The sequence below is a fragment of the Arvicanthis niloticus genome, chromosome 9 (assembly GCF_011762505.2).
Source record: "Arvicanthis niloticus isolate mArvNil1 chromosome 9, mArvNil1.pat.X, whole genome shotgun sequence".
NCBI lineage: Eukaryota > Metazoa > Chordata > Mammalia > Rodentia > Muridae > Arvicanthis > Arvicanthis niloticus.
In genome coordinates this window covers 52,988,529-53,015,407 of record NC_047666.1, presented here as the reverse complement: position 1 = coordinate 53,015,407, position 26,879 = coordinate 52,988,529, and the positions used below count along the sequence as shown (strand labels likewise).

Genomic DNA, 26,879 nt, shown 5'->3' with positions numbered 1-26,879 from the left:
GTGGACAGTAGCGCCATTCACAAGGGACAGGATCTTCCCTGAAACTTGGGTTAGTGAAGCCCATTATGGCCACTGTTCCCCAGGATCGGCCTCATCCAGATTTGTGTGCAACAAGTCCTTCATCCCAGGTAGCTATGTCTCACTCCCCAGAGGGACATAGACCTTGCAGGGCTAACCTGTCAGGGGAGTGAAAGCCAGCATTCTGTGTCTGTTATGATCAGTACTCTTTTGGCCACTGTCTCTGTTTTTCTCTCTGTCTTTCCTGGTTTGTGGAAGGCGGATGTGCTAATGTGCTCCTCTTGTAAGAAAAACGATATAACCAGTAGAAGGTGGCAGTCACCGCTGTTATATGTTCTGTGTCGAGATTACACGTGGGAGCAGGTGGGGATGAGAGGCTCAGGGGAAAGAGGAGTTCCAGAACTCTGGGGTTTTAGACAGGTACAGATAGGGTGGCAATGGAAGGGAGCCTGCTGTTCTGCACTAGGGTCTACAGGGGACTTTCAGAGGACTGGAGAGAGAAGGGGAGACTGGGCTAGGAAGGGAGTGAGTGATTTACCTGTTGTGGGAAGTCATGAGGGGAGGTATACCCTCCATTAATGTGTCTACTTAAGTGACAGATAAGTGATCCATGTGAGTTCTGAATAGCTGGCAGCTTTTCAGAGCAGTAATCTTAAATTTTTCTGTGCAATTTACCTGAGTGTTAACTGCACCTGAGTGATGGGGAAGCCGTTAAATGGGCGGTGGCGAGACCTTTGTTCCCGCTCTTCCCCCCCCCCCCCCCCTTTTTTTTTTATTGCTGGTTTTGTTTGAAGTTCTTTGGGGCTTGGGGCAGGGCAGGCCTATCACCCTAACAGACTTGGCATCTTTTATGGAATACGAGGAAATCATTGTGCAGGAAGAGCCCTGGGTCTTGAACCCTCTGTTCTGTCCCTAGGTAGCCCTGTATGATTGGGGGCGTGGCTCTGCCATACTCATTTACATACCCGGAAGTCAGGAGTTGTGCAGCTGAGTGTCAGAGCCAGGCTCCTTTACCAGGAAACCTCTGTTCCTTGAGATAGAAAAGCAGGCTGGATGTCCCGCTTTCTGCCTCCAGTTCTGCCTGCAATGTCCTTTCCATCGTCCTCCTGTTTGTCCTTCTAGGCTCAGTCTTCTATGTCGACACCCTGATTGCTCTCTATAGAGAGTCGGCTTTCTTCATCAGGGCTGTGGCTGTTGGAGCATGGGCTGTTATGGTTTTCGAAAACTGCTTAGACCCTCTTGCTTATGGAGTGTGGCTCAGTGGGGAGTGCTTGCCCAGCATGCTCTAGGCAGGCCCTGGCCCACATCTCCAGCACTGATGGTGGTATAGGGGCACAGGGGGACCTTGCTGTGTTTCCAAGGCTATCTCATGTGTCACGTAGCTGTGAGATGATTCTAAACTTGTGGCCGGCTATGAGGTCACTGTGGTAAGAGCTTGCTCCGCTGTGCTGGGGAGATCGAGGTAACTTTTCAGACCCCACATATGACATCTTGGGTGAAGTCCTCCACTTCTTGAGAACTGGACACCACTGGACTCTCAGTGAACCCCCCCCCCCCCGACTGTGTTCTCACTGCAGCAAACACAGAAATCCAGGAGCTGACGGAGTCTGCTCTGGAGGCTCTGCCCTGTAATATGGGAGGCCCTCATTGTCCTCCAGCGTCTCAGCTGTGCTGGATACCATTTATACACTTCAAACTTCAGGGCACTGTCACCCCAGGCAGTATTCCATGATTCTGAACTTTGTATGGCTTAATGTACCCCATCTGTCTGCTGTATGCCTTGTGAAGTCTGCTCAATTATTCTCCCCTTCTGTATGCATTATAAACCTAAGGAAATAAGCCACAGAATCATGTTTACTTGACTATCTATCTATCTCTACTTTCTAACTGTTCAAAGCATCAGGAGCCATAGGGTATAGAAGACAGGGGCTCCTTTCCAGTGACCCACACTCAATTAGAAACTCGGTCTACCTCCGGAGCCTGTTAGCCTCGCCTGCTTCCCTCAGTATCCAGATTAGATTTAGAGGTCTTCGTTACAGTTTGTTCTCTCAGAAAATATTTGTGGACCACCTAGCAGTGTCAGATGGAGTTATTGTTAGGTTCTGGCAAAGTGATGTAAAGACCGGAGATATGAATAGCAGGCCAATACATGAGGGCTGCAACTGTAAAGAGACAACGGCCCCACTTAGTGCAGCCAGACTGGAAATTCTCCACCACCTGCCTTGAACCAACAGACCCTGGGAGGGACAGGTCAACAGGAGAGCCTGCTAAGCCCAGTTCTCAGATGAAGTGTGTGTGTGTACATGCGTTGCATCAGTTCCAGATGCCTCTGAGCTAGGAAGCCTACCTAAGACGACAGGCTGGTGGTATATGTGCCCTCCCATGTAAAGGAATACTGAAGGCTTAAGTGAACATGGGGGTTGAGGGGAGGGAATGATGTGGTGGTGTGTCTTAGGTTGGCTCACAGTGCCCCCTAGCCATAGTGAAGAGCACTGCACCAGTAAGGCTGGGCCTGCAGCCAGGAGCTTCCCACTAGGCCACTAGTTCTCAACCTGTGGGTTGTGACCCTTTTACAGGGGTTACCTAAGACTATCAGAAAACACAGATAATATTTACATTAATATTCACCACAGTAGCAAAATGACAGTTATGAAGTAGCAACAAAGATAATTTTATGCTTCGGTCACCACAAGATGAGGAACTGTATTAAAGGGTTGCATCATTAGGAAGGCTGAGAACCACTGCTCTAGGCAAAGCATTTTAAAACTGTCTGTGGCCTATACTTGTAAATCCAAACTTCATCTGTCTGGCGTTCCTTGGGCCTGTCTATACAACTAGAGACTGGACAGTGCATGGCTTAGAAGGCTCCTGACTGGTTCCAGTGGGTGAGAAAACCACCTCTCCTTCCTTTGTGTTTCAGGAACAGGGTTACAGTGTAGCCCAGGCTAGCCTAAAGCATCTGCTCTTTCTATCTCAGGCTCTTATGTGCTGTGGTGACAGTTGTGGATTACAACAACTGACTCTAAAAACTATGACTTCTGTTATATTTACATTTATTTATTTTGTGAACATGCGCATGGTCAGAGCACAGCTTGCCAGAGTTGGTTCTGTCTTTCTATCATGTGGGGTTCCAGGGATTGAACTCAGGTTGTCAGACTTGGCAGCAAGCACCTTGACTCTCTGAGGTCCCAAACTGCCCCCGTCTTGTGGATGGGATGTTGGTGGCCATGTTAATGTCCATGTAAACACAGCATCAGTAAAAAGCTGAAGTTGTGTCTACAGGGTAACACTGGCAAGTCCATTTTGGAAAACCTGGGCTCACTTTGTGAGAAGACTTAAACACTATTGGTCACTATTTGGCTTAATGGTATTTTCAACAGAAATATTTATTTCTCGTTTACAGTACTGAAGACAGTTGACGGGATTGAAAAATAAAAATGGGGGCTAGAGAGATGATGGCTCGGTGCGCTTTCGCTTCTGCAGAGGATCTTGGTTTGGTTCCCAGCATTCACATGTCCTTCACTCCAGGTCCGGGGTTTCTGATGCCCTCTTCTGGCCTCTGAAGGCAGTGCATGCATGTTGTACACAGGCCTACAGTCAGGCACAAACACATACACAGAATAAAAATAAATAAATCTCAAAAAAGAAAAGAGATCTGGCCTCACTCTGTGGAACCGGCTGGGGTGCTGCTCAGGGTGTTTCCGCGTGTGGATGAAGCTCTGCTCACAAAGACCCCACGCTGCAATGTGTCATCTCCACACCCTTGCCTTATGTCTCTCAGTTTAGGAGAGGTGACAACTCTGGGATAGCAGACAGCAGATCCTTGAGTTGTATCAGGCAGTTCTTATTCTGAGGTGGAAAACTCAGGAAACAATCTGCTTAGATTCTATTATGTCAGTAGTGTTAAGTATCACTTTTGTCTAGATTGTGTGTGTGTGAGTGTGTGTGTGTGTATATGAGTGTGAAGACTGCCCAGTGTATTGTGAGTTGTTGGCAACACCCCAGGCTTCATCCACCATGTGGTGATAGCACCCCCAGTTAATAATAAGACAGGGACAATAGGGGCTCTGTTAAATTAACAGGCATGTTTTTCACCTTGTAGGTGGGACCCTAACTGGGGGAGGCTGCCTCTGAAGTGCTGTCTAAACCTTGGGCCATGGCTCTCACATCAGCCCTGAGCTTAGCCCTGTGACCCTCTGGGGCATTAACCCCACCCTGGCCTCTGGGAAATGCCTCTTCCCATCTTTGCTGCAGAAGTTAGTTCTTGTCAACCTTGCTGGATACCTATGGATAACTGGGATTTGCTACAGTGTGAATGATCTTTGGTTAGGATTTCACAAAACCTACGTTGCTTGTCCTAGTTAGAGTTAACATTGCTGGGATGAAACACCATGACCAAAGCAACTTGGGAGGAGAGGGTTTATTTCATCATACACTTCCATGTAATAGTCCATCACAGGGGGACGCCAGGGCAGGAGCCTGGAGGCAGGAGCTGATGTAGGGGCCATGGAAGAGTGCTGCTTACTGGTTTTCTCCCCATGGCTTATTCAGCCTGCTTTCTTATAGAATCCAGGACCACAAGCCCAAGGGTGACTCCACCCACAATGGCCTGGTCCCTCCCACATCAGTCAGTATTTTTAAAATACTCAACAGGCTTGCTTACAGCCTAATCTTATGGAGGCATTTTCTCAGTTTGGCTTCTCTCCACGTACATAACGTTAGCCCGTGTCCAGATGACATAGAGTTAGCCAGCACACTTTAGAAACAAAAGCTGCAGGACTCATTTTCACCTATGACATTGTTGGGCACAGAGAACAGAAGATGTAACCGTGTCCACTAGAGACTGAGGATGTTCACTAGCTCTTTCTGGGAATGGTAATTTATTCCCTTCTCACAGCACTGGTTCATTATGGTGGTGGTGATGGTGATGATGATGGTGACGGTGGTTGAAACAGGGTTCTACTGCACAATCCACTCTGGACTGGACTCACATCAATCCTCCTAGACCAGAGAGTCACAGGTGCTAGGATTACATTAGCCCCAACACACTTGGCTTTTTCTAGTTATTTTAAACACCAGGAAGCTAGAGTGATGGCTCAGTGGTGAAGAGCTCTGACCTCTTTTCCGGAAGTCTGGGCTTTGATTCCTAGCACCTACATGGTGGCTCACAACCTAACTCCAGTTCTGATGGATTGGAGCCCTCTTCTGGCCTTTGTGGGTACTGCATGCACATGGTGCACTGACATACATGTCAAATAAAAATAAAGCTTTAAAAAATGATAAGCCACTATTCTGAATATGTACTCATGTGCTCATTAAGTCTGCTTGTGCCTTGTACCTTGAGTCCATCTTAAAACCTTCTTCCCTTCACTCATGTGTTGCCAATAGAATTTGTTCTTAATAGTATTTTTGTTTTAATTTTTGAGACTTTAAATAAAGGTGAAGCAATTTGGTAAGAGGCATTTTATTTTTAAAAATTTTTAAGAGGCATTTTCTATGGCTTGTCTAGGTAAAAACAAGAGGCTATTGTGTTTGATTGAGAGACAGGTTGCACTGGGTACTACTTCACTTTCCTGATTTGGCAGTGTGATTTAAAATTGGCCCCTAGAGGGAGATGTTGTATTGAAATTTTACATCCTGTTTGAAGAGCTGTTTTATGTTATTTTTCCAAATGTGTTAAACCCCTTTCAACGGTGCACAAAATGATCCTGTGTTATTTAAAAGAAGTAGAGTGTATTTGAGCATGGAACTAGTATTGTTTTTCAGGGAACAAAATTTAAGACATAGGTTAATGATATGCTTTGTGGAAAATTTTTTAACAAAGTATATTTTAAAACATGTCAGTTTAAGCAAGTCCACATCACAGAATTAGTGTGACGTATTAGGGCTTTTCCTTGGAAGAAAAGTGTTGTTGAGGGAACATAACAGATAATTCACATTTACCTGGTCGGTACTTAGGACCACTCGAAATTTGATTCTTCCTCTTCCCTCATGGTGTCCTGCCTAGCCAAGTTCAACCTCTAGAGGCCAAGGAAAAGTGGAAGAAGAGACTGCAGAATTGTCATCTGACAACCCGCCCCTCCCCCCATATCTCTGCCAGACAGAGAGACACACACTAATAAGAAATTTGATTCTTTCTCCTCCATTTGGATAATAGGTGTGCACCTTTTTAAAGACTCCAACTCACACAGTAGGTCAACACCAACTTGGCTGAAGACTTGTGTGTTTTTTGTTTTGTTTTTGTTTGTTTTGTTTTTCAAGACAGGGTTTCTCTGTGTAGCCCTGGCTGTCCTGGAACTCGCTCTGTAGACCAGGCTGGCCTCGAACTCAGAAATCTGCCTGCCTCTGCCTCCCAAGTGCTGGGATTAAAGGCGTGCACCACCACCGCTCGGCAAGATCTGTGTGCTGATTGGACTTTATCCACAGTCTGGCAGGTGAGAGCTATATGAAGCTCCCCAGCCTTGCCTTAGAGCTAAGTGCAGGATTGACCTCAAGCCCAGCGATCTGGACAGCTTAGTCCTTCCTTGGTCATGGTTCCTAGAGGAAGATTCCCACCAGGGCTTCAACTTTGCATCCTAAAGAAGTCAGTCTCAAGTGCTTTTCCTTTATCATCACTGGAAAGGTGGTGTGTGTGTGTGTGTGTGTGTGTGTGTGTGTGTGTGTTTTGTTTTGAGAGGTTTCTCTGTATAGCCCTATATGTCTGGAACTCATTCTATAGACCAGGCTCTGCCTCCTGAGTGCTGGGATTAAAGGCACATGTCACATGCCCGGCACAAGGTTTTAACTTCAAACTGTTCGTAGCACTGTGGCTGTGACTGACATTCTTGAGTCCCTGGTCCCATCCTGGGCACCACGTGATTTCCCTCTTACAGTGGAATTGTGGGTATTAAGATAGGTCAAGGGTGAAAGCGCCTGGGCCAGCGCAGTGTCTTAGATGATTGTTCACACTCTGCTGAGGAATGCACAGTGGGTGTGAACACTCTGGAGATGCCTGTGAGCCTGGGTTCTCACACATGGAGCTGTCCAATCAATGCTGGACTCCAGCTCATTTCCTAAAATCTCTTTTGGATTTTTTTTTGTTGTTGTTGTTGTCCACATATCAGTTTAGGCTGATTTTAGTTGCATAAATGGTGATGGGGAACCACCTTTAGACAGAAACCACTGTCTAAATGTGTAACCACTGTGAATTTTAAAGAGAACAGTTGACTGTACTGAGGGCGGGGACCTGATAATTCAGTGGGGGTTGTGTGTTCCCAGAGTCTTCCCAGACTTGATACAATGTTCCCTTCTCTGAAAGGCTCAAGAAGGAACATTTGATTCTAATAAGTATCTGAAAAGTGCTATCCCTGGCTTGTCTCATGAAGCCCATGGGTTTTGCTGATGTAGACTAACCTTGTTAGCTTTCTGGCAGGTAGAGAGATTTAGTGGTTAGCCTGGGCTTGTGTCTGTGGTGATGGTACTATCTCTGTTCCACCAGGAGGCTGAGCCATAACCAATAGTTGCAAAGCGCCTATTGTGTGCTCTGGTAAGATTTATACTGACTACATCTGGGGCTTGATTTTCGTCTTTTCCACAAGTTGTCTACTCTGGTCATCTGACACCAACTGATACTAGTGTGTGACATAGTCAGTGAATAGCACACACACACACACACACACACACATGCACACCATATAGACAGACATTCATCTCTGCAGTTCTGAATGTTCATAGTTTTCTGTCAACTTTGCTTTTTCAGATAGATGCTTCACTCTTGGTCCTTTGAAGGTCTTATTAATTGCTTAGAATTGTACTGTCTTTAGTTATTAAACTTAACAGATACTTCAGTTGAATTTGGTGGCACATGGTTGTGGTCTTGGCATCAACAATGCAGAGGCAGGTAAATCATGAGTTCAAGCCAACTTTGACTATAAAGTGAGACCCGATCTTAAAACAAAAACAAAAACAACAAAAACACTACCACCACCAAGACACATAGGAGCTGAAGGGATGGCAGAGTGGTTAGTAGCATGTACTGCTCTTACAGAGGATCCTAGTTCAGTTCCCAGCCCCGACACTGAGCAGCCCATCACTGTCTGTAACTCTAGCTCCGGGGGATCCAATAACCTCTTCTGGACTCTGTAGGCACCTACACTCATGCACAGCCCCCACTCTACACACATGCACATAATTAAAAATAAAAATAAATCTTTAAAAAGTGACATTTGTCTTTCCAGGGATTATTGTCTTGCCTTTTAACTTTAGAATGGAGAGCTTCCACCTTTACCTTTATTACATAAGGAAAACACCCCTGGTGGGTTGATGAGCAATGTGGAGAATTGTGAAAACAGCCAGCTGTTTAAAGCTGAGCATGTCTGAACAGGCCTAGTGGTATACACCTTTAATCTCTGCACTGGATGGGCAGAGGCAGGTGGATCTCTGTGAGTCTGAGGTCAGCCTGATCTACAGAGTGAGTTCAGGACAGCCAGGACCCTGTCTTAGGGGGCAGAGGGAAGCTGAGTATGTTTGTGTTTGACTTTTGAGGGAGTTGGCTCTTTCCTTTCACCACATAGGTTCCTGGGATTGAGCTCCGTGTCCCGTTGCCTACAAACCACCATTTGATGTTGAGTCATGGAAGAGAAGTTGCTAAGTGTTTTGTGTAAATCGCTATGTCTGTAGGAGATGGTTTCAATCTTAAAATAAGTGAATGCAGTGAAGTCTTTGGAAGGTGTGATGGAGCTTACTTAGTAGCCCACATAGGTCTTGAAACTCGTGGCAGTCCCTCTCCCTCAGTCTCTGATGTGCTAGAATTATTGGCTTGTACCACACTGTCAGGCTGCAGTAGAGTCACTTATAGCAGGTCTTTTCCTCTCTCAGACGATGTTGAAGAAGCTCAACCCTGCTCTGGATTCAAACTTGGAACATTTTGAAAGTCTCCATGATTGGTCACAACCTCCCATAGGAATTTGGGAAACAATTAGACTTTAATTAGACTTTACATATACAGTTGTTTTTGCCAGCATGTAGTCTGTGCATGCAGTGCCCATAGAGGCCAGAAGAGGACATCAAGTCCTGTGGGACTGGAGTTACAGGTGCTTGTGTGCTGGGTACTGAACTCAGGTATTCTGCAAAAACAGCCAGTGCTTGTAGCCACCTCTCCAACCTGTCCTCCTCCTCTCTCGCTCTGTGGTGTGTGTGTGTGTGTGTGTGTGTGTGTGTGTGTGATATCTATAGGCCACTCACTTGTCCCTGGGTCTCAGTTTCCTCTTCCGTGGAAAGATTTGCCTCTGGTGTCCTGACCGCTTAGGAAGGAAGTTACATGTAACATTGACTTTTAAAATGTAAACACTCGCTGTGTCCCTGAACATAATAAAACCATCTTACAAAGAAACAAAGGAACCTTGTACAGAGCAGAGCACACCCCAGTGGAAGCCCTGGATTCCCAGCCCCTGGAAAGAAGTCGCTGAAAGTTAAATTCATGTACTTTGCTTCCATAGCAGATTTTCCTTTTTAAACTTTGTGCTTAGCCTTCCCCACAAGCAAAACACCCAAAAAATTTGCTGGGTTTTCTTCCTCAGCCTCTGGCTCTGGCGGCCTTTGGCTCCTGAGAGGAAGGACTCTCCTCACCCCCTGCGCCTCACTGTCCCCTCCTCTCTCTGCTTCCTGCTAACTCTGCCTGCGCCTGGAGCCTGATCCTGTGCTGAGGCTCCAGTGAGCATGCTCACAGCAACCCCCACCCCCCCAAAGCAGAGGAAGCTGGTTTACATACGAGTCATACCAAGCATAGCCAGCATGTCAGTGCAGTCAGCTTGCAGCGGGCTGTGAGGGAGAGTGCCTTTGTCCTAAGAAATGTGCTTTGTGTTTTTCTTTTTTACTGCTTTCTTTTTAAGCCCCCCCCCCCCCCCAGACAGGCTTGAGAAGACTTCTGAAATGATTTTTTAAAGCCGAACAGAAGACATAATCAGACACCTTCCGCAAGCCCTTGACGGGTTTTGTTTTAGTCTGATTTTTTTTTGTGTGTGTGTGTATGATTTTTTAAAAACCTTTTACATACTTTGTTTTGATCTTGTGAGGCTGGGTCTCTATCTTCCTGAAGTTTTAGGAGAGCCTGGAGCTACTCGGCTAAGACTGACTTTTGAAACTTTCTCTTTGGGGGTGAAAGCAAAGAACTGTTTTTCTTTGCTAGCCGGGCAGATAAATGCTGTTTATGAAGATGGACCTGTTGAACTACCAGTACTTGGACAAGATGAACAACAATATCGGCGTTCTGTGCTATGAAGGTAGATGTTCTAGAACGTACTCTTTTGCATTTGTGACGGCCACTCCTCCTTTGGAGGGGGGCTCTGACTGGCTTATGAACATTTTCTTGTGTTTCCTGTGATGGTGGAGTAATGGAAAGAGAGTTGTACACCATTTCAGGACAGTTTGCTTTTGCCTGGCAGGAGGGTGGCAGCCGGGGAAGGGCTGGAGGGGACACAGTATTAAAAGTTTACTTGCAGTGTGCTAGCAAGGTCTGACAAGATCGTTACATTTTAAGTGATTGTCTCTTTTGATTTTGTTGGCGCTTTATGAGTAAGTAGGGATTTACAGAAGCAAGGAAAAGTTAAACATGTGGGTGTTGGAGTAGGGGGAGGGGCTTTGGGACTTATTTTTAAACATATCACCGTGTACAGTGTTCTGTGTGGACCCTTGCTCCGAATTTCATGTGGTAGGGGAACAACAGCAGAAAGCCACAGTGAGTTATTGTTTTCCTGAGCCATTGTCTCAGATATGGAGGGTTTTTTCCTGTGGGGTTTGTGGGGCTGGCAGGGCCTGGTGTCAGGGAGCCCAGGCCGGGCTCTTTGTCTGCCGCCCCATTTCCTGTGCAGAGAGCTGACAGTGAGACAGGCTGCCTCCAACCCCAGCCCCTGGCAATTACACAACAAGCAGCCAGAAGGCTGAAGAAAGTGGAAAATGCCCGCACTCCTAGGTTTGCTCACCATCGCCTCCTCCCCTGGGCACTCCCCGTAGTATTTTAAGCTTCTCTGGAGAAAATCACCAATCCCATCTTTTGGAATCTTACCTACGTGCGATTTGAGACCTGGGTAATGGGGTTGAGTTGTGGTACTGGACGGGCAGGGAGAGACCTGGGGCTGTCGGGGAGTCTTTCCTGGTAAAAGCACATAGGAATCAGGGCACATCTTCCTGCTTGGGCAGCAGGCTCTGGGGTTTCTCCCCTAGTAAGCCTAGTGGGTTGGCTGCTTTTTCTTGAACAGAAGTTGAAAGGGGAGGAGAGCCGATTGTGTTCATGTAAAAGTTTCATCAGATCTGCTTCTTGAGTTGTTGAAAACATACCCTTTCTCTTTCAAGCTTGCTTTAAAATTAACTCTATGGTGAAAAATCTCATTTAAAGGGGTTTTGTTGTTGTTTTGCTTTTTAAAAATAAGATATCACTTTACTTTGACAAGTTTCCTTTACATATAAGGAGTGTCTCAGCTTCCAAACCCCCTCATCTCAAAGGTTGGATTTTCTAGAAGTCACCAGAAGCAATTTCTGGTGGGATTCATGTATTGGTTTTTTTTAAAATCCACATCCCAATCCCAACAAAAACTGAAAACTTTTAATGTGATTTCTCTGTCAACAAATAATCTAATATTTAAAAAACAAACAACAACAAACAAACAAAAACAGAGTGCCTGACTAGCCCCTGAGAGGAGCTCAGAGACTTCTAGGACAGTGGTTCCTTCCTGTGTCCCAGGAGGAAGTCCTGCAGCTCCCCCAGGTGGGCGTGTGATTCCACAGAAAGTGCAAATGCCAACAGTTAGCTGTCTTGTTTCCTTCACTGTTTGGAAGACCAGACTTAGAAGCTGAGCGCCAAGTGGATGCGTGGGATCATAGGCTATCATCTGTTTAGTTTAAACATCTGCTCCTGCTTTCCTTATTATAAAAGGTAATATTATTCTAACACCAAAATAAATACACAGGAAATGAAGAAAATCGCAGCAAAACCTGAGTGTGGCTCAGAGCCTGTTGTTTATGTCCTCTGGTTTCCTTGCTGTAAACACCACACACATCTGGTCTCCACTGCCAGGGCCGTGTGGAAGGATGGGTATAAATCATACATGGGGTTCTCTCCTGTAAAAAGTCTATAAACACAGCTAAACCTGGTGGTACACACCTTTAATCCCAGCATGGAGGAGGCAGATGCAGGTGGATCTCTGTGAGTCTGAGGCCAGACTGCACTATATAGTGAGTTCCAGGACAGCCAGGGCTCTATAGAGACCCTGTCACAAACGAACAAACAAACAAACAAACCAAAAGAGAAGTTGGTACAGTTTAAATGAAGTGTGCTGTGGTTGTTTGCATTGAACATGCCAGCCCTCCAGCGTGCCAGGGCAGTGATGTGGAACATGAGTGGATGGGGGTAGGTGGCATTTGATTTCATCTGGGGCACAGGCCAGTCTCCTGCCTGTCAACAGGGGACACACTCGGCGTTTGCCCTGTTGGCTTTAGAAGTGAAGGTGTTGGTGGGAGCTTTGCTTGTTCAACAACAACCCTAGCTCTTTCAGGGCAACTGTCCTCACCACCTTCCCTCTCAACAGCTGCCACGAGGATGGGTCGGCCAGCTACCCTGCGGCACACGAGGACCCCTGCTTCTTACTTTTGAATCCACTCTGGGTTGCCCTCCCTCCTTGAGGTCTTGGGCCCGAGCCTACATCCATCTTCTTCCACTGAGGAGCCCCCATGTAGCCCAGACCTGTCTAAATGGCTGAGGCTCTTCCCTGCATGGCAACCCCATCCTGGTGCCTGCCCTCATAGTCACCGCGAAGGAGGATCAAAAGGCCAATAAAGGAAAACAAATACCCCGGTGCAGGTTCTGGGGAGTCTAAGATGTTGAAACAGAAAATCTGTCTAATTCGAGAGAACCAGTTCCTACGCTAATGACTAGTGACTTAGACTTTCGTATGTTGATGAATAGGCTCAGTAACCTCATGGCCTTCTACTACCATTCCCCACAGCTAACCACTACATCCTGCCTTACCCTTCAATTGGTCCCATTGTACCCACAGAGGGTCACTTTTGCCTCTGTCTCCATAAAAAAGGTATAGGGCAAGCCCAGCCAAATAGCCTTCCCTTTCCTTTCCCCTGTGAACTCCTCAGCGAGAGCACCCCACAGGACAGTCAGAAGCCTCATGAAGGCAAAGCGGCTGCCTTGGTGACTGGCACAACCCCAAGGCACAGCTCAGGGCCTTCTTGGGCTCCAGGAAGTGGTTTATCGTGAGCAGAGAAAAGGTCTGCAGGCCTTCCCCTGGGCTGTGGTCACTGCTGTATAATGCAGTCTTTAATTTTAAACTGTTGTGTTTTCTCTAATTAACTCGTCACCACAGAGCCAACCAGGGCCTCAGACATCACCTCATACCTTCGCCTTATTTTGGCTAATGAAATTGAGGCCCAGAGCTTCTCTCTGTTCAGGTGGATTTATGGCTTGTTGCAGGACTAAGCTGAGGTTGGAGCCCAGGGAATTTCACCCATCTCTGGGCCTCTTCTTCCCATCCCGCCTTTCCAGCTTACTGTCTCTCTGCTCACAGCCTCAGGACCAAGCATGCTGGAGGGTGGGGGCAGGTCACACCCAGCTTGCAGTACATTGTCCTGATGCCAGCTGGTCCAGGTTCCAAGGCTTGTTTGATTCCCAAGGAAGAGTAGTGATGCTAGCTGCAGATGACCAGCCTTCTAGAACTTTCTCTCCCTGCTACTACAGAATGTGGGGATGGGATAGGGTTGGAGGAGGAAGAAAAGGCCCTAGCTAGGGGCCAGGTCCCCAAGAGTGAGTCCTTCAGGAAGCAGAGGAGTGTGGGATGTTTCAAAATGGCTGACAGCCATATTTACATAATTACTAAGCTCTGAAAACTTAGATCCTGATAAATGCTCACGGTTGGCCGTGGCTGTAAACTGCTGTTAGTGATTCTTCAATTATGGGTTAAGAGCCATTAGTGTGTAATTTGGTAGAAGAATTCTCTCCTTTTAATTTAATAGTGTGATTTGTCTTGGGAGAAAGTAAGGATAAATTGCATATTGTGATGGGCTCAAAGCTTCAGAGAAGGCATGGAGAGTTCCTCAGGGTTTAGAACTGTTGGATGTTTTAGAACATAATTACACTTGTTTCACCACAGGCTGCATTCAAATCCATTTTCCTGGACCGGAAGGGAACATACGCACTTGAGCCTCCCAGCAGATCGAGGCCCTGCAAGTCTGGGCATGGGGCTCTTTTGTTTCTAGCCAGCCTACCAGCAACAGGTTGATGGAGGCCTAGCTTCATTATTCTTTGTCTGAGGAGGCTCTGGAGTGAAAAGTCCACAAGAGCCAGGCTGTGAGTCCCAGGGCTGGTCCCCAGCCCTACACATAGATCAAACCACATGGTCTTGATCCAGATATATTCCGAGGTGGGGTGTGTGTGTGTGTGTGTGTGTGTGTGTGTGTAGAAAGACAGAGAGAAAGAGAGAGAGAGAGAGAGAGAGAGAGAGAGAGAGAGAGAGAGATTGATAAAAGCCCAGGTGAGTCCTTGTTTCTCCTAATTACAGCTTTGTGCCCGGAAGGTGTGATTAGAGCCTCTTTCCTTCCAGCTCCACGCCCATAATTCTCGATCCCCTTCTGGAAGGATTGTTTGACTTGGCTGTTATTTGTGGGAGCCAGCATTTGGTTTGTTAGAAGTCAGCCCTAGAAGGCAGTGCTGTCCCCTTCCTCCTCTGCCTCCTGTTCCTAGGGAGTCCGGGTTCATTGCTGTGAAATAAGTTTTTAAAAGTCATGCCATGTAGATATAAAGAGATCTCTGGGTAAAGGAGATCGCTCAGTGGGTAAAGGTCACTAGACCCAAGCTCAATAATGACCCGATTTCAATCCCTGGGACCTGCATGGTGGAAAGAGAGAACTGGCTCTCAAAAGTTGTCCTCTGATTTCCAGGACACACCCATCCCCCTCGCCTACTTCCTAAATATATGTAAAAGGAAAGAGGGCGGGAGGAGCCTCCCTGGTGTGTTCAGAACCTCTCAGCTCAGTTTAGTTCTGCTCACTGCCAGAACGAGGCAGAAAACTGGATTTTGTCATGAAGAAATTAGATCCAGATTTAGCTTGTTGCTTGTATACAAATATATATATATATATATATAGTCTTCGCAGGGAATGTTCCTGGCTGTATCTGCCTCATCTCTGTGTATTTAATGTTTATTTAATGACAGTTTATATTTAGTGCTATTTGTATATTTAGCTCATGGTAATTATTTTTTAGCCTTGCTCAGCAGTGTAAGTCTGTGGTGTGAAGCAGGCCTCCTCCCTTTTTTATTTGAAAAAGAAGTCATGAGTTAGTTGTCCTCCTGTGACACCCCCCTCCCCGCCCCCATGCACGTGCTTTATTTGAAAAATGATTTCTCTTCTGTTTGTGCCATACTCCCCTGCACATCCCCGCCGGGCTCTCCCAAGTGGATGTCACATGCTCGCTAACTTTATTTTATTAAAAAAAAAAAAAAAAAGACTTAGTTTTCTAATATATGCACATGGGTATGTGTATCACATGCATGCAGGTGCCTGAGGAGACCAACTTAGGGTGACCCCTCTATAATAGAGGGAGCTGGGGGCATAGGCAGTTGTGAGTACCCAACATGCACTTGGGAAACAAAGTCTCCTGTAAGAGCATGGAGCACTCTTAATCTCAACCATCTCTGAGCCCCAAGCTTTTCTGTTTGTTTATTTTGTTTCTCAAATCATGCATATGATATGGGCAGGGGCTTGTGTGTGCCATGCCATGGGCGGCAGTTGGAGGGTTACTTTGTGGGGTCAGCTTTCTTCTTTCACCTTTACGTGGGTTCCAGGGCTTGCGTGGCAGGTGCCCTTCCTGAGCTGGGGTTAAAGGTTGTTCTGAGTCACCTGAGGTGGGTGCTGGGGAACCAACTGAGGTCTGGAAATGCAGTGCACGCTCTTAACTGCTGAGCCATCTTTAGCCACTACTACTCTGACCTCTGAATTCTGTGGATTGTTTTAACTTCAGGCCTCCTGTAAAATATTTTTCAACAATAACACTGTGAGTCACTGCTAGTTGAAAGAAAGTCTATTTACCCTAGTAAAAGTAGAAAAATCTAGCTGGGAGGTTGTGGCACATACCTTTAATCCCAGCACTCAGGAGGCAGAGGCAGGCAGATCTCTGAGTTCGAGGCCAGCCTGGTTTGCAGAGTGAGTTCCAGGACAGCCAGGGCTCCATAGAGAAACCAGGTCTCTAAAACAAACCACACAAAAGTAGAACATCCATTGTATTTACTTATTTATTTTTGACAGGCTCTGGAGCCCTGGCTGGCCTAGAACCTACTGTGTAAACCACTGGCTTTCAAACACACAGAGATCCATCTGCCTCTGTATCTCCAGAGTGCTGGGATTAAAGGAGCACATCCCCATGCCTGGACTGTAAATGGATTTTGAAAAATATTTTATTTTCATTTTTAATTGTGTGTGTTTGTACATGTGGGCATAGTGCCAAGGGGAGGCCAGAAGTCATTAGATGAGCTGGAGTCACAGGGGGTGGTGAGCTGCCATGTGGGTGCTGGAATCTGATGGCTCCTCTCAGCAAGTGTTCTTACCTGCTGAGCCATAGCTCCAGCCCCAGCAAAGGAGCTTTGCTCTGTCTTATTTTGCTGTTCTTACTCCATGTAATTGGAATTATGCTGTCTGCCATATTTTGGGGGTTGTGGACTATGCTGGGGGTGGAGGCCAAGGGGCCTCACACATGCATAGCACATGCTCTAACCCTGAGCTCTTGTGTCTTAATGAAGACTTGTGGAGTGGCTGAGTGGCCCTGAAGCGCGGCGGTCTTTCCCATGGGCAGCCAGGCTGCAGCAGAGAAGGCCGCCTCCCTCAGTTCTGGGATCAACAATGCCTGCCCGTTCATTCACTGGTTGTTAACCATCTCCTGATGCTGCTGTTGGAATTTTTTCCCAGCTACTATTTCATTCACATTCCCCACCACCTTTTCAAGTCCTCCCTTCCATACTAATGGAAGGATGTACGTCCAGACCATCTTGGATTTTTTTTTTTTTGGAGAGTGCAGTTGGGTGGCACTTATGGTAATGCCAGTCAGGTGACACTGGTGATGCCGGACTAAATTGGGACCTGAGCGGGGAGACTGATCCTGTATCAACAGGCAGGTGGCTTAAAGCTGACAGGTGACATGTTAGCTTTGCTGTAGCATCAGCCACCTGTGGGCTGAGGCACAGAAGAGCTTAGACAGTCATTATCCAAACACTGCTCACTTGGCTTTGTGGGGGCAGAAAGGGGACATGTTTTCAGCAATAGCCATGAATTAGTCATGGTTTTATTTCTAGAGAAACAAAATCAAGCTATCTATCTATCTATCTATCTATCTATCTATCTATCTATCTATCTATCTATATCTATCTATCCATCCATCGGGTTTATTAGAATGGTTTACAGGCTGACATCTAGTTACTCCAACAATGACTGTCTACCAACAGAAGGGCCAAGAATCCAATCGTCCATGAGGCTGGCTATCTCAGCGGGTCTTCAGTCTACACTGGAATCCTGAAGAAATGCTGAAAACATTACATGCTGAATGCTCTAACGCTCTAATGCTGGCGAGGAAGTAGACTTGCCAGCAAGAGTCAGAGCAAGCTTCTGCTTCTTCCTCTTCCTCATTCTTTTTTTACTGCCAGCAGTAGGTGCCAGCAGAAGGTGAGGCCCAGATTAAAGGTGGCTCTTTGCACCTCAAAAGATCTGGATTAAAGGTCTATCTTCCTAGCTCAAAGATCAGGATTAGAAGTGAGTCTTTCCACTTCAGATGATTTAATTAGGGGGAAAAAAAAAAAAAACCCTCACAGGTGTTCAAGGCCATTTCGGCTTTTAGTTAATTTCAGATGTACTCAAGTTGACAATCAAGAATAGCCATCACAAGTCCCATGCATCTGCTAAAGTTATGAATGAAAAAGCATTATCCATGTGCATTGTTCTTAAGCTTCGTCTTATGTCTGTTTCCCATGAAAACAGCGCCCGCTGATCCCTCTTGGCTAGTGGTCGGACTTTAAGCATGTAACGTTTTCCTGTAGATGTGTGCTGCCAAGCACTTCAGCAGAGGTGTTTGCACTACCCATGACCCAGCTGGGCAGTGTCCATGTTTCTTCCCTGATAATAAGAGATCCATGAATGCAGCTTTTGAGCAGTTTTTCTCATCTTCGTTATATGGCTGCGCCATCCCAGAGTTGGGATGACTTGAATTTTTATTATTGGCAGCACTTTTATTTACCCATGTTCTTTCGTTCTTACTATGCACTTTAAAAAGTGTTTTCAATGCACTTGTGTGTGTGTTTGTGTGTGTGTGTACACTTGCACAGATACCACAGCTTTTGTATAGAAGTCAGGGGATATCTTGCTTTCCCATCTACCAACTCCTTTGAACTCCCTCCCTCCCTCCTTGTCTCCTTCCCTCCTTCTCTCCTTCCTTCCTCCTGGCTCTATGAAAGTTCAACTCACCACCTAGGCTCAGGCTTGTCTACTAGGCTCATGGTCCTAACACTGTGGGCCTCAGGGATTAAGAGCTGTTTCATCTTCTTCCTCTTCTGTTTTTTGTTTTTGTTTTTTCTCTTTATGCTGTACTACTACAGGACTTCCCACCCTTCTCTGTGCCAGGTGATCCTCTTCAGTGGTGGGGTGTCAGCTAGACTCTGCCTTGCTGTCTTAGTTACAGGAAGGAGAAAGTCAACTTAATCTCTGCCTCCATTCTGGCCCCTTGTTCCTCAATCGCTGTCATCTGAATATTTTTAAAAATGATTTTTAGAGAGCTAGGCCTCATAGTAGCACGTGCCTTTAATAATCCCGGCACTTGGGAGGCAGAGGCAGGAGGATATCAATGAATTTGAGGTCAACCTGCCAGGACTATGATAGAGAGACCCTGTCTCAAAATGCTAACTAACAAAAAGAATTACTTTTAAAGGCTGAGGAGATAGCCTGGTACTTAAAGGGCTTGCTGCACATGCCTGGGGACCAAAGTTCAAATTGTTAGAAGCCATGTAAGTGCCAAGGCATGGTGGCCCACTCGTGTGACTAGCCATATTGGTAAGCTGAGTTTGATTGAGAAATTATGCCTCTCAATGAACAATATGGCAGAGTGCTTGAGGGTGCCTATTACCAACCCCATGCCTCTGCGTGCACACAGACACATGTATACCTGCACACACACAACCCCTACCCACATTCAAAGAACATGCATACAACACACATGACAGTGGAAAGAGGAAAAGGAATTGAAGCTATTTTCATCATATATATTGATTATGCACATTAACTGAGGCCACCATGATAGTTCAGTTCATGGTTTCCACGCTCACAACCCCTTTGAAACTCCTGGACAAGGTCATGATTATAGTGGCCTGCTCAGTACACATGTTTTATTTCTTGTCTGTGGGACCTGGGGCTCCCCTGTTAGGTTAGGCTGGCTTGTCTCAGCTACCCTGTTGCTATTATACCAAGCCATCGCACCACTCTTTAAAAATGATTTATTTTTATGTGTTTGAATGTTTGCATAGTATGTCTGTGTGTCACTTGTGAGCAGTGCCTGTTGAGGTCAGAAGAAGGTGCCAGATCCCCTGGAACTGGAGTTACAGGTGCTTATGAGTCACTACATGGGGCCTGGGAGCCAACCTGGGTGCTCCACAGTAGCAACAAGTGCTTAACTGCTAAGCCTTCCAGTCAGCCTTCACTCTCCTAACTTGGGTTCTCGGGCTTGCAGATAGTCAACCTGCTGAGCAAGCTCCAGCCTCAACAACTAGAGTTTCTTTCTTGAAAAAAAAAAATTTACGTTTATGTATGTGTATTAATGCATTTGTTTGTAGTGCATGCAGAAGCCAGAAGGGAGTATCAGATCCTTCTGGAACTGGAGTTACAGGCGATTGTGAACCAACTGGTGGGTGCTTGTTGGGGTTTAGCTGTGACAAGAGTCGGAGGTCGTTAAGGATGAGGGATATCTGGTAGGCAAATAAGAAAACACACAACTGAGATACAACACTGACAGGCTAGTTTATTTTTGTAAGAGCTTTTTGAACTTGGGAGTTAGAATGCCCATTTAGACTTGACTCAGCCCCAGGTTTTTATTGAAATTATATAAGGAAGTTGAATTATAAAGTTTATAGGGGGGTGAGTAAATACTTTTTTTTTTGCTAATATTTTTTGTGTGACACAGAATAGTACAGATTAACAGGAAAAAAAGGGAATGATACAATTTTAAGCATAAGAATTTTACAGCAAGCATAATTTGTTTTATATTTTTTGACCACCAGTCTTCAGTGAGGTCAGGAGCAGCAGTATTGAAGTTACAAAGTTGGTATTTTTTAGACGTGAGACAGTATGGTTTTATAAAAGGCCAAACATGAGGTTATACTGCTCACCCCACAGTTTTTGTAATTTTTGGACCCTATTTGTTTGTTTACAAAAGTGTTCTTACTTAACCTGTATGGTGAATTTTTAGGGGGCTGCTACCATTGTTCCTGAACCCAAGGAACCCACTGCTAACTTTTCGGGAAATATTTGTATATTATTCTTAATTTTATGATTAAAATGTCCTATTTTTATTATACAGAATTGAGACTAAGACTGGGGAACAGCTGCAGAATTACTTATTTTTGCCCACGCCTCTAGGTTACTTTCATCTTTACCTCGAGCGAGTGACTATAACATACTTTTTTTTTTTTTTTTCATATTACTGGTAATATCTAGTGTTTGGATATTAAGCATGCTCCTACTAGGTCTTGCCAGGTCACCAAATATCAGTTTAAAAGAATGATAAGTACTAAGAAGAATTGCAGAAATGACAATACGAGATGCTTGAGCCAAAGAACGGGCCTTGGGGCCTCTCGGTACTCATACTGGCTCCATGCCTTGTGTTTTTCTTCCTTGTCATCAGGCGTCCCAGGCGTGTCTTGAGCCTCATGAGGCGTGTCTCCAACAGGTTCTAGGAATGGATCAGGTCCTGCAAGAGCAGCCAGTGATCGAAACTGCTCAGCCATCTCTCTAAACCCTATCCTGTCTTCCTTAACTCTTTGAAGGTTGTTCCAGGAAGAAATCAAGCAGAGAGGGAGGTGTGTAGGTGAGGTACAGAACGTAAAGGGTGGAGAAACTCAGTCTGCGTAGGAAACACTGGTGAGCGCTGTGGGAACGCAGTTGCCCTGCTCGTCCTGATGTCTAGTCTTGATGTTGTAATCTTGACGTTGGTCCACCTGTAACTGCCCTCATTGTTTATGGGAAATCACTTCTTCTCGGTTGTGTACCAGGCACTGTTTTATGTGCTGGGGATACAGCTATTAACCAGATATAGGAACCTCAAGATGCTAGCCTAAACTCTAGCAGTAGAGACAGAACAGGCCAGTGCAGAAGATTAGAGAAAGTGCTACCATTATAGGTAGATGCCTATGAGCTGACAGACTGTCGGCAGTTGGCAATAGTCATGTGCAAACTTGGAAAGTCACTAGTTTTGTTTGTAAGCTATAGAACATAGAGATGAGCAGACATCTCTATGACCCTGTGAAGGTTTAAGAAAACATTAAATAAACTTACTGGAATATTAAAAGTATGGGGTCTTTTATTTGGTTTATTAACTATGGCTGCAGTCTAAGAGTTGCACGTAGCTATGATGTTAGGAGGTAACATTTTTTGCAGTGGTAGCAACTTTTTTGTTTTTAAAAGGTTGTGCGATATTCTAAAATATGTTTAGACTAAGAAAATTCAGTGAACTTAAAAAAAGTCCCAAGAATGATTTAGTTCGGTATTCTTCTCAGACATTTAAAGATGACACCGAACTCTTAATCTTTCTACTTCCTGTTCTGCAGATCTCTGAGCCTTGAGAGATTGGAGTGTAAGAAAAACACTTCTCCAAAGTCTTTTACTGTGTACACACTATCCAGTTGTGGGTCTTTGTTAATTTCTATCTACGGCAAAAAGATGGTTCTCTGATGAGGACTGGGTGCTAGACAGATCTATGTGTATAGCAGTTTGTCATTAGAAGTTATTTTATTGCTATGTTTGTTTGGCAGAATAATAGTATTTGTTTTTCCCTTAGGCCTCTGACTGATGTTGTTTCAGTTTATTGGCTACTTTAGCAGTGTCAGGCATGAGTTCTTTCTTATGAAGTGGGCCTTGGATCCAGTCAAAACCGGTTGGTTACCTTCTATAGCATTTGTGCCACGATTGCACTAATACACCTCATAGGCAGGTCACTGGTGGGTTATAGGGTTTGTAACTGGCTGATATTGATGGCTCCCTTTTTGTCCAGTAGTATGCACAATATCTTCCAGAACCATGGATACTAGTCAGTAGGGGTGAAGCTTCTAGCTGGGCACCAGCTTGACTTCTTAGTATTTGATGACATAAGTGTTTTCTTCACTGAAAGGGCATTATCATCATGGAGAGTAACCAGTAGCCTTGGGCAATAGTTTGTGATTTTTGGGGGTGGGGGGTTGGGGTGGGTTCATGGGACTCCGTTGGCTAACAACTCAACAAAATATAATCCATTCTTAGCACTGGAAGTTTTACTTGGTGGCATAAGCTGTCTAGTTGGAACTCTGTCTTCCTTTATTATTTGGTGACATCATTTAGATTCCTTTCATATATGTTTATATTGTAGGAAGCTTCTGCAGTGGGTTTCCTTGTGGTTCTTCAAGTGGCCTTTAGTTACACTTCTCATATTCAGTTACGATCTCTCCCATCTCCCTCCCTATTTAATCTCCAGTTTCTAGTTAATTCTAGTTTCCCCCTTTTCTTTCCATAATCTTGTGCATTATTTGTCCTTCCTTGGGAGACCCTCCCCTTTTTCCTGGTCCCCTACTAGGTACCTACACCATGTGTTTATTCAGCTTGCAGCACACGTATCAAAAGCTGAAAAGGTAACATCCACATATAAGAGAAAACATGTAGGTCTGGTTACCTCAGTCAGGAGGATATTTTTTTTCCTGATAGATGACTCCAGGGAAACAGTATCTTCTAGACACAACAGAACTGATACACATCTGAACTCAGAGACTATGGCAGTATGCACAAGACCTGCACAGATTTCAGCCAGATAGGGTTTCACCCCTAAATAAGAAATTGCATGCAATTGATACCCACTGGTGATAACTGTGCACAGAAAGCTCATCTGGGGCTTTTGTTCAGGGTAATCATTTGGGGAAGTCGAATGACCAAGATTTTCATTATGAGTGCTTGGCCCTAGCATCTCTAGACTGTACCTTCTGTTTTTAATGTTTATACACGTTAATCTTGGTTGAGTATCAGACAGAGATAAAGTATCCTTTAGGCTGGGTATGGTGCCCCACACTGTCATCTGAGGCCGAGGCAGAAGGATGAGAGCTTCCAGGCCAGCCTGGGATGCTTAGTGAAAGCCTGTCTCATCCAGAATTTGTACCCAAGAGCTATGTGACATGTCTTTGCAACAACTCATACCTGCCATCGGATGTCATAAAGTCAGTTCCACCTGCCTTTGAACTTCATCTTAACACATTGGATCCACTCCTCACACAGCACTTTCTGCCCCCCAGGAGCAGATCAACCTTATAGAAGAGTTCCTATGAAACTGAGTGGCTTTCTCTTTCTAGATTGGTCTGAGGCCAGTTCTTCAAGTGAAGTCTAAAATGCCTTGAAGCCAGTGAGTTTTCTTTGGAACCGGGGGAATTCAAGTCACACTAACGTTGACTGTTTAAATAACAGCAGCTATCATTTGCTTAGATCCACTTTCAGAGATAAGTCCTCTTCCTCCCCATCACAACATCTTAAACTGTAAGTTTCTTGAGGGCAGGCCAATAAGAATGCAGCCTGGGCAGAGAGGGCAGGGTAGTGGCGGTTTAGGAAGACATATAGATATGAATCTATATGTTTGTGTGTTTTCTTTGCCAGGAGCATGTGTGCAGTGCTAGGTGCGAGTCAGGTCATAAGCAAGCATGCAGAAGAGTGAGGTCAGAGAGCCCCCTGCTAGAGGGCAGACGTATCTGGGTTGTTACCCTGGGACCCCTGATGTCTTTGGTCTTATCTTTATTTTGATTGGCTTTGCTCATTCACCCACATGTCATGTGGAACAGTTGGCTGCTTGGAGCACCAGCTGCAGTTCCTCACCTCTCTTCGTGGGCTTGATGATTCCCTCGCATGTATTTCTGTGAGCGGTTTTCTGCAGGATGAATGCAGAAAGCCCTGGTGGAAGAGATCCCACTGTGGTGCTTAGAGAGAAGGGAGTAAATGACATCTTAAAATGCCTATTAGTGTTTTAAAGGCTCTGAAAACCCCATCTCTGCTAGATCTCTGTGATGGTTTGATTAACAATGGCATCCATAGACTCGGGCATTTGAACACTTGGTACCCAGTTGGTGGTGCTCTTTGGGGGAGGTTTAGGTAGCACAGCCTCACAGGAGCAAATATGTCACTCCCTGGACACAGGCTTTGAGATGAAAAGTTTCACTCTCCTCGCTGTTTTCTCTCTCTGCATTTTGCTTGCATTTGTGTTCACAGATATGGTCTCTTGGTTTCCTGCTCCTTCCGCCATGTTGCTTGCTGCCATGCCTGTATGCCATGATGGACTCCTCTAGAACTGTAGCCCAAATAAACTGTTTCTTCTGTAAATTGCCTTGGTCAAGGTGTTTTATCCCAGCAACAGACAAGTAACAAAACACTTTTTAAAGCAGGGAAGAGAATGCTAGAACCTTTGGGGAAATGAGTAGGTTTGGATATGTGTCTACCCATGTAGTGGGCATTTTGTTTTGACTGGTGGTAGTGGTGATGATGGTGGTATGTATGTGTGGAGGGTGGTGGGTATATGATTCATTTATTTTTGTATGATTTCTTTCTTTGGGTTGAGAAGAATTTCCATGCGCTAGTCATGGTCTTGTGTTCAGCTATCATTACGGCAGTGACAACAGCTGACATAGGAAAATGTCATGGTCCCAGGGGCAGTAACAGTGTGGTTTGTTATTGGTGTCTGAATGACGTTTTTAGTTCCACAATGTTTTGTATAATTCAAGGTGAAAATAAGACACTAAGTGTACATTTCTCAAATCTCGGAAACAGGAATCATCTAACCCAAAGCGTGAATGATAGCACCAGGCGCTTTGTAGTTTTGTTTCAGTTGTCATGAAACTAGGTTGTGGACCTCCAGATGTAAGTAAGATGCATTGCCATGGTGAATTTTCTAACACATGTGGTCACACATTGCTATCACAAGTGACTCTTCTGTCCCCAAGGTGTAGCCTTTGAAAAATATTTTGGGTTAGAAGGTAAAGCCCTTGGCACTGTTGGAATTCTGGAAGGATGCACCTGTCTAGATGTGTTGGCTCTTCAGCCACGAGAAAGCATCTGAGAGAATAAGCTTACTAAGAAAAAGGTCTACTTTGGGTTTCAATCCTAGTCACTTGACCCTGTTGCACTGGGCCAGTGGTGAGGCATCATGTGTTGGGAGCACATCGTGGCCAAGAAGCCACACACCCTTCAAGGCCCAACAACCTAACTTCCTCCCGCTCTTGGACAGGGGATTCAGCCTTGACCACGTGGGCCTTTGAGACACTTACCTGAATCACAGCATTTTCTGTCTTGCTGCTCACTTTATAGCCACAGTCTGTAAGTATTGCAGCATGAAGGAGGAGTTTCCAGAGGTGGATCTTCAGGACACACACCCTGCTCTGCACCACCCTCCAGCATCAGAGGAGGGTGGCAGTGGCTTTGTGGATGCTTTAAACATCATTAGGAGGTTAGCTGGAAGACAGCCCTGCTTCCCTCTCGGTGCATCAAAGCTAATCTCTGCAGTTAAAGCTTCCCTCTATTCCTGTGCCTATCCCTCCTTTTTCTGTAGATTCCAAGACACTGACTGACTGAAAATCACAGACTCCTAGAGGTTTATTCAGAATGAATTATAGGAATTATATGACAGATTTTGCCTTATACAAAATAGGAAGCAGCTAATGTCAAAGGTTGACTCCAAATGGAGAGACTGAGGTATCAACCAGGCAAAGGGAGGCCACTTATCTAAGTTCCTATTTATAAGAGGTAAACATTTTAAAATGAGAATAATGTCTGATGCAGAGGCAATTGTGATGTGAGTTCCGTGGGGGAGGCGTGGCTACAGATGCTTTGTGAGGTAATGAGAGGCCGGAATCTCACACTTTGAAGTATATCCTCACTTCTCCCACACTGCTGCTGAGGTGTCTCCTCAGCTGTTTGAAAGGTTAGGTATGGATCTAGTTGATCCCAATATTGATCACTTTGAAAGTGGAGGTGGTGTGAAGTTGTGCCAGGCTCTCCTGAAAGTGCCATGACTACAGAATTCTGATGTCCCTGTAATAATTGTAATTGGGACTGAGGTCGGGTATAGGAGTATGCATCGAGCTCCAGCCTGTTGGGTAGTTCTACTGTGAGCCGCCCTGGAAAAGCATTGCACTAAGCAAGGAAGAGGAGCCTTGCAAGGAAATTAACCAAGAACTATTTGGGCTTCACACAGGAGTGCTGAGGTCACAGTATCAACTCAGTGGATCCCAGGCCTTTAGACTCTCGCCTGTCTGACCCATGCAGATGGTCAACTGGGGAGTCACGTGCAACCAAACACCAGCAGTGTTCAGAAGATCTTAAGATCAAAAAGATAATTTTGCTCCAGTGTTCAACACTCACTTTAGACTGCAGAGAGGCAGGTTCTTGACTGCGTCCATCTCACCCATGCTCAGTCCCACCAATATGTTGATAGTGCTACAGCATGCATCCAGGAGAATCAGGCATCTTTGTGAGAGAATGCACCCACATGGGGTATATGGGCCAGTGGGATTGGATATGTATGAGCTCTCTCTTCTCTCTCTTCTCTTCTCTTCTCTTCTCTTCTCTTCTCTTCTCTTCTC

At 45.4% G+C, this 26,879-nt stretch overlaps 1 protein-coding gene across 5 annotated transcripts in view; it reads left to right on the top strand.

The window, feature by feature from the left end:
• Positions 1-26,879, top strand: part of Vgll4 (vestigial like family member 4) — a 113,473-nt gene that overhangs the window by 41,188 nt on the left and 45,406 nt on the right. Inside the window, exon 1 of one of the 5 annotated variants that reach the window (XM_034511190.2) lies at positions 9,766-10,277. The exons of the other annotated variants lie outside the window; for them this stretch is intronic. Within the exon in view, the coding sequence (XP_034367081.1) occupies positions 10,196-10,277 (82 nt within the window). The 5' untranslated portion in view covers positions 9,766-10,195. Of the gene's footprint in view, positions 1-9,765; positions 10,278-26,879 lie in introns of those variants that run through there. 5 annotated transcript variants of the gene reach the window in all.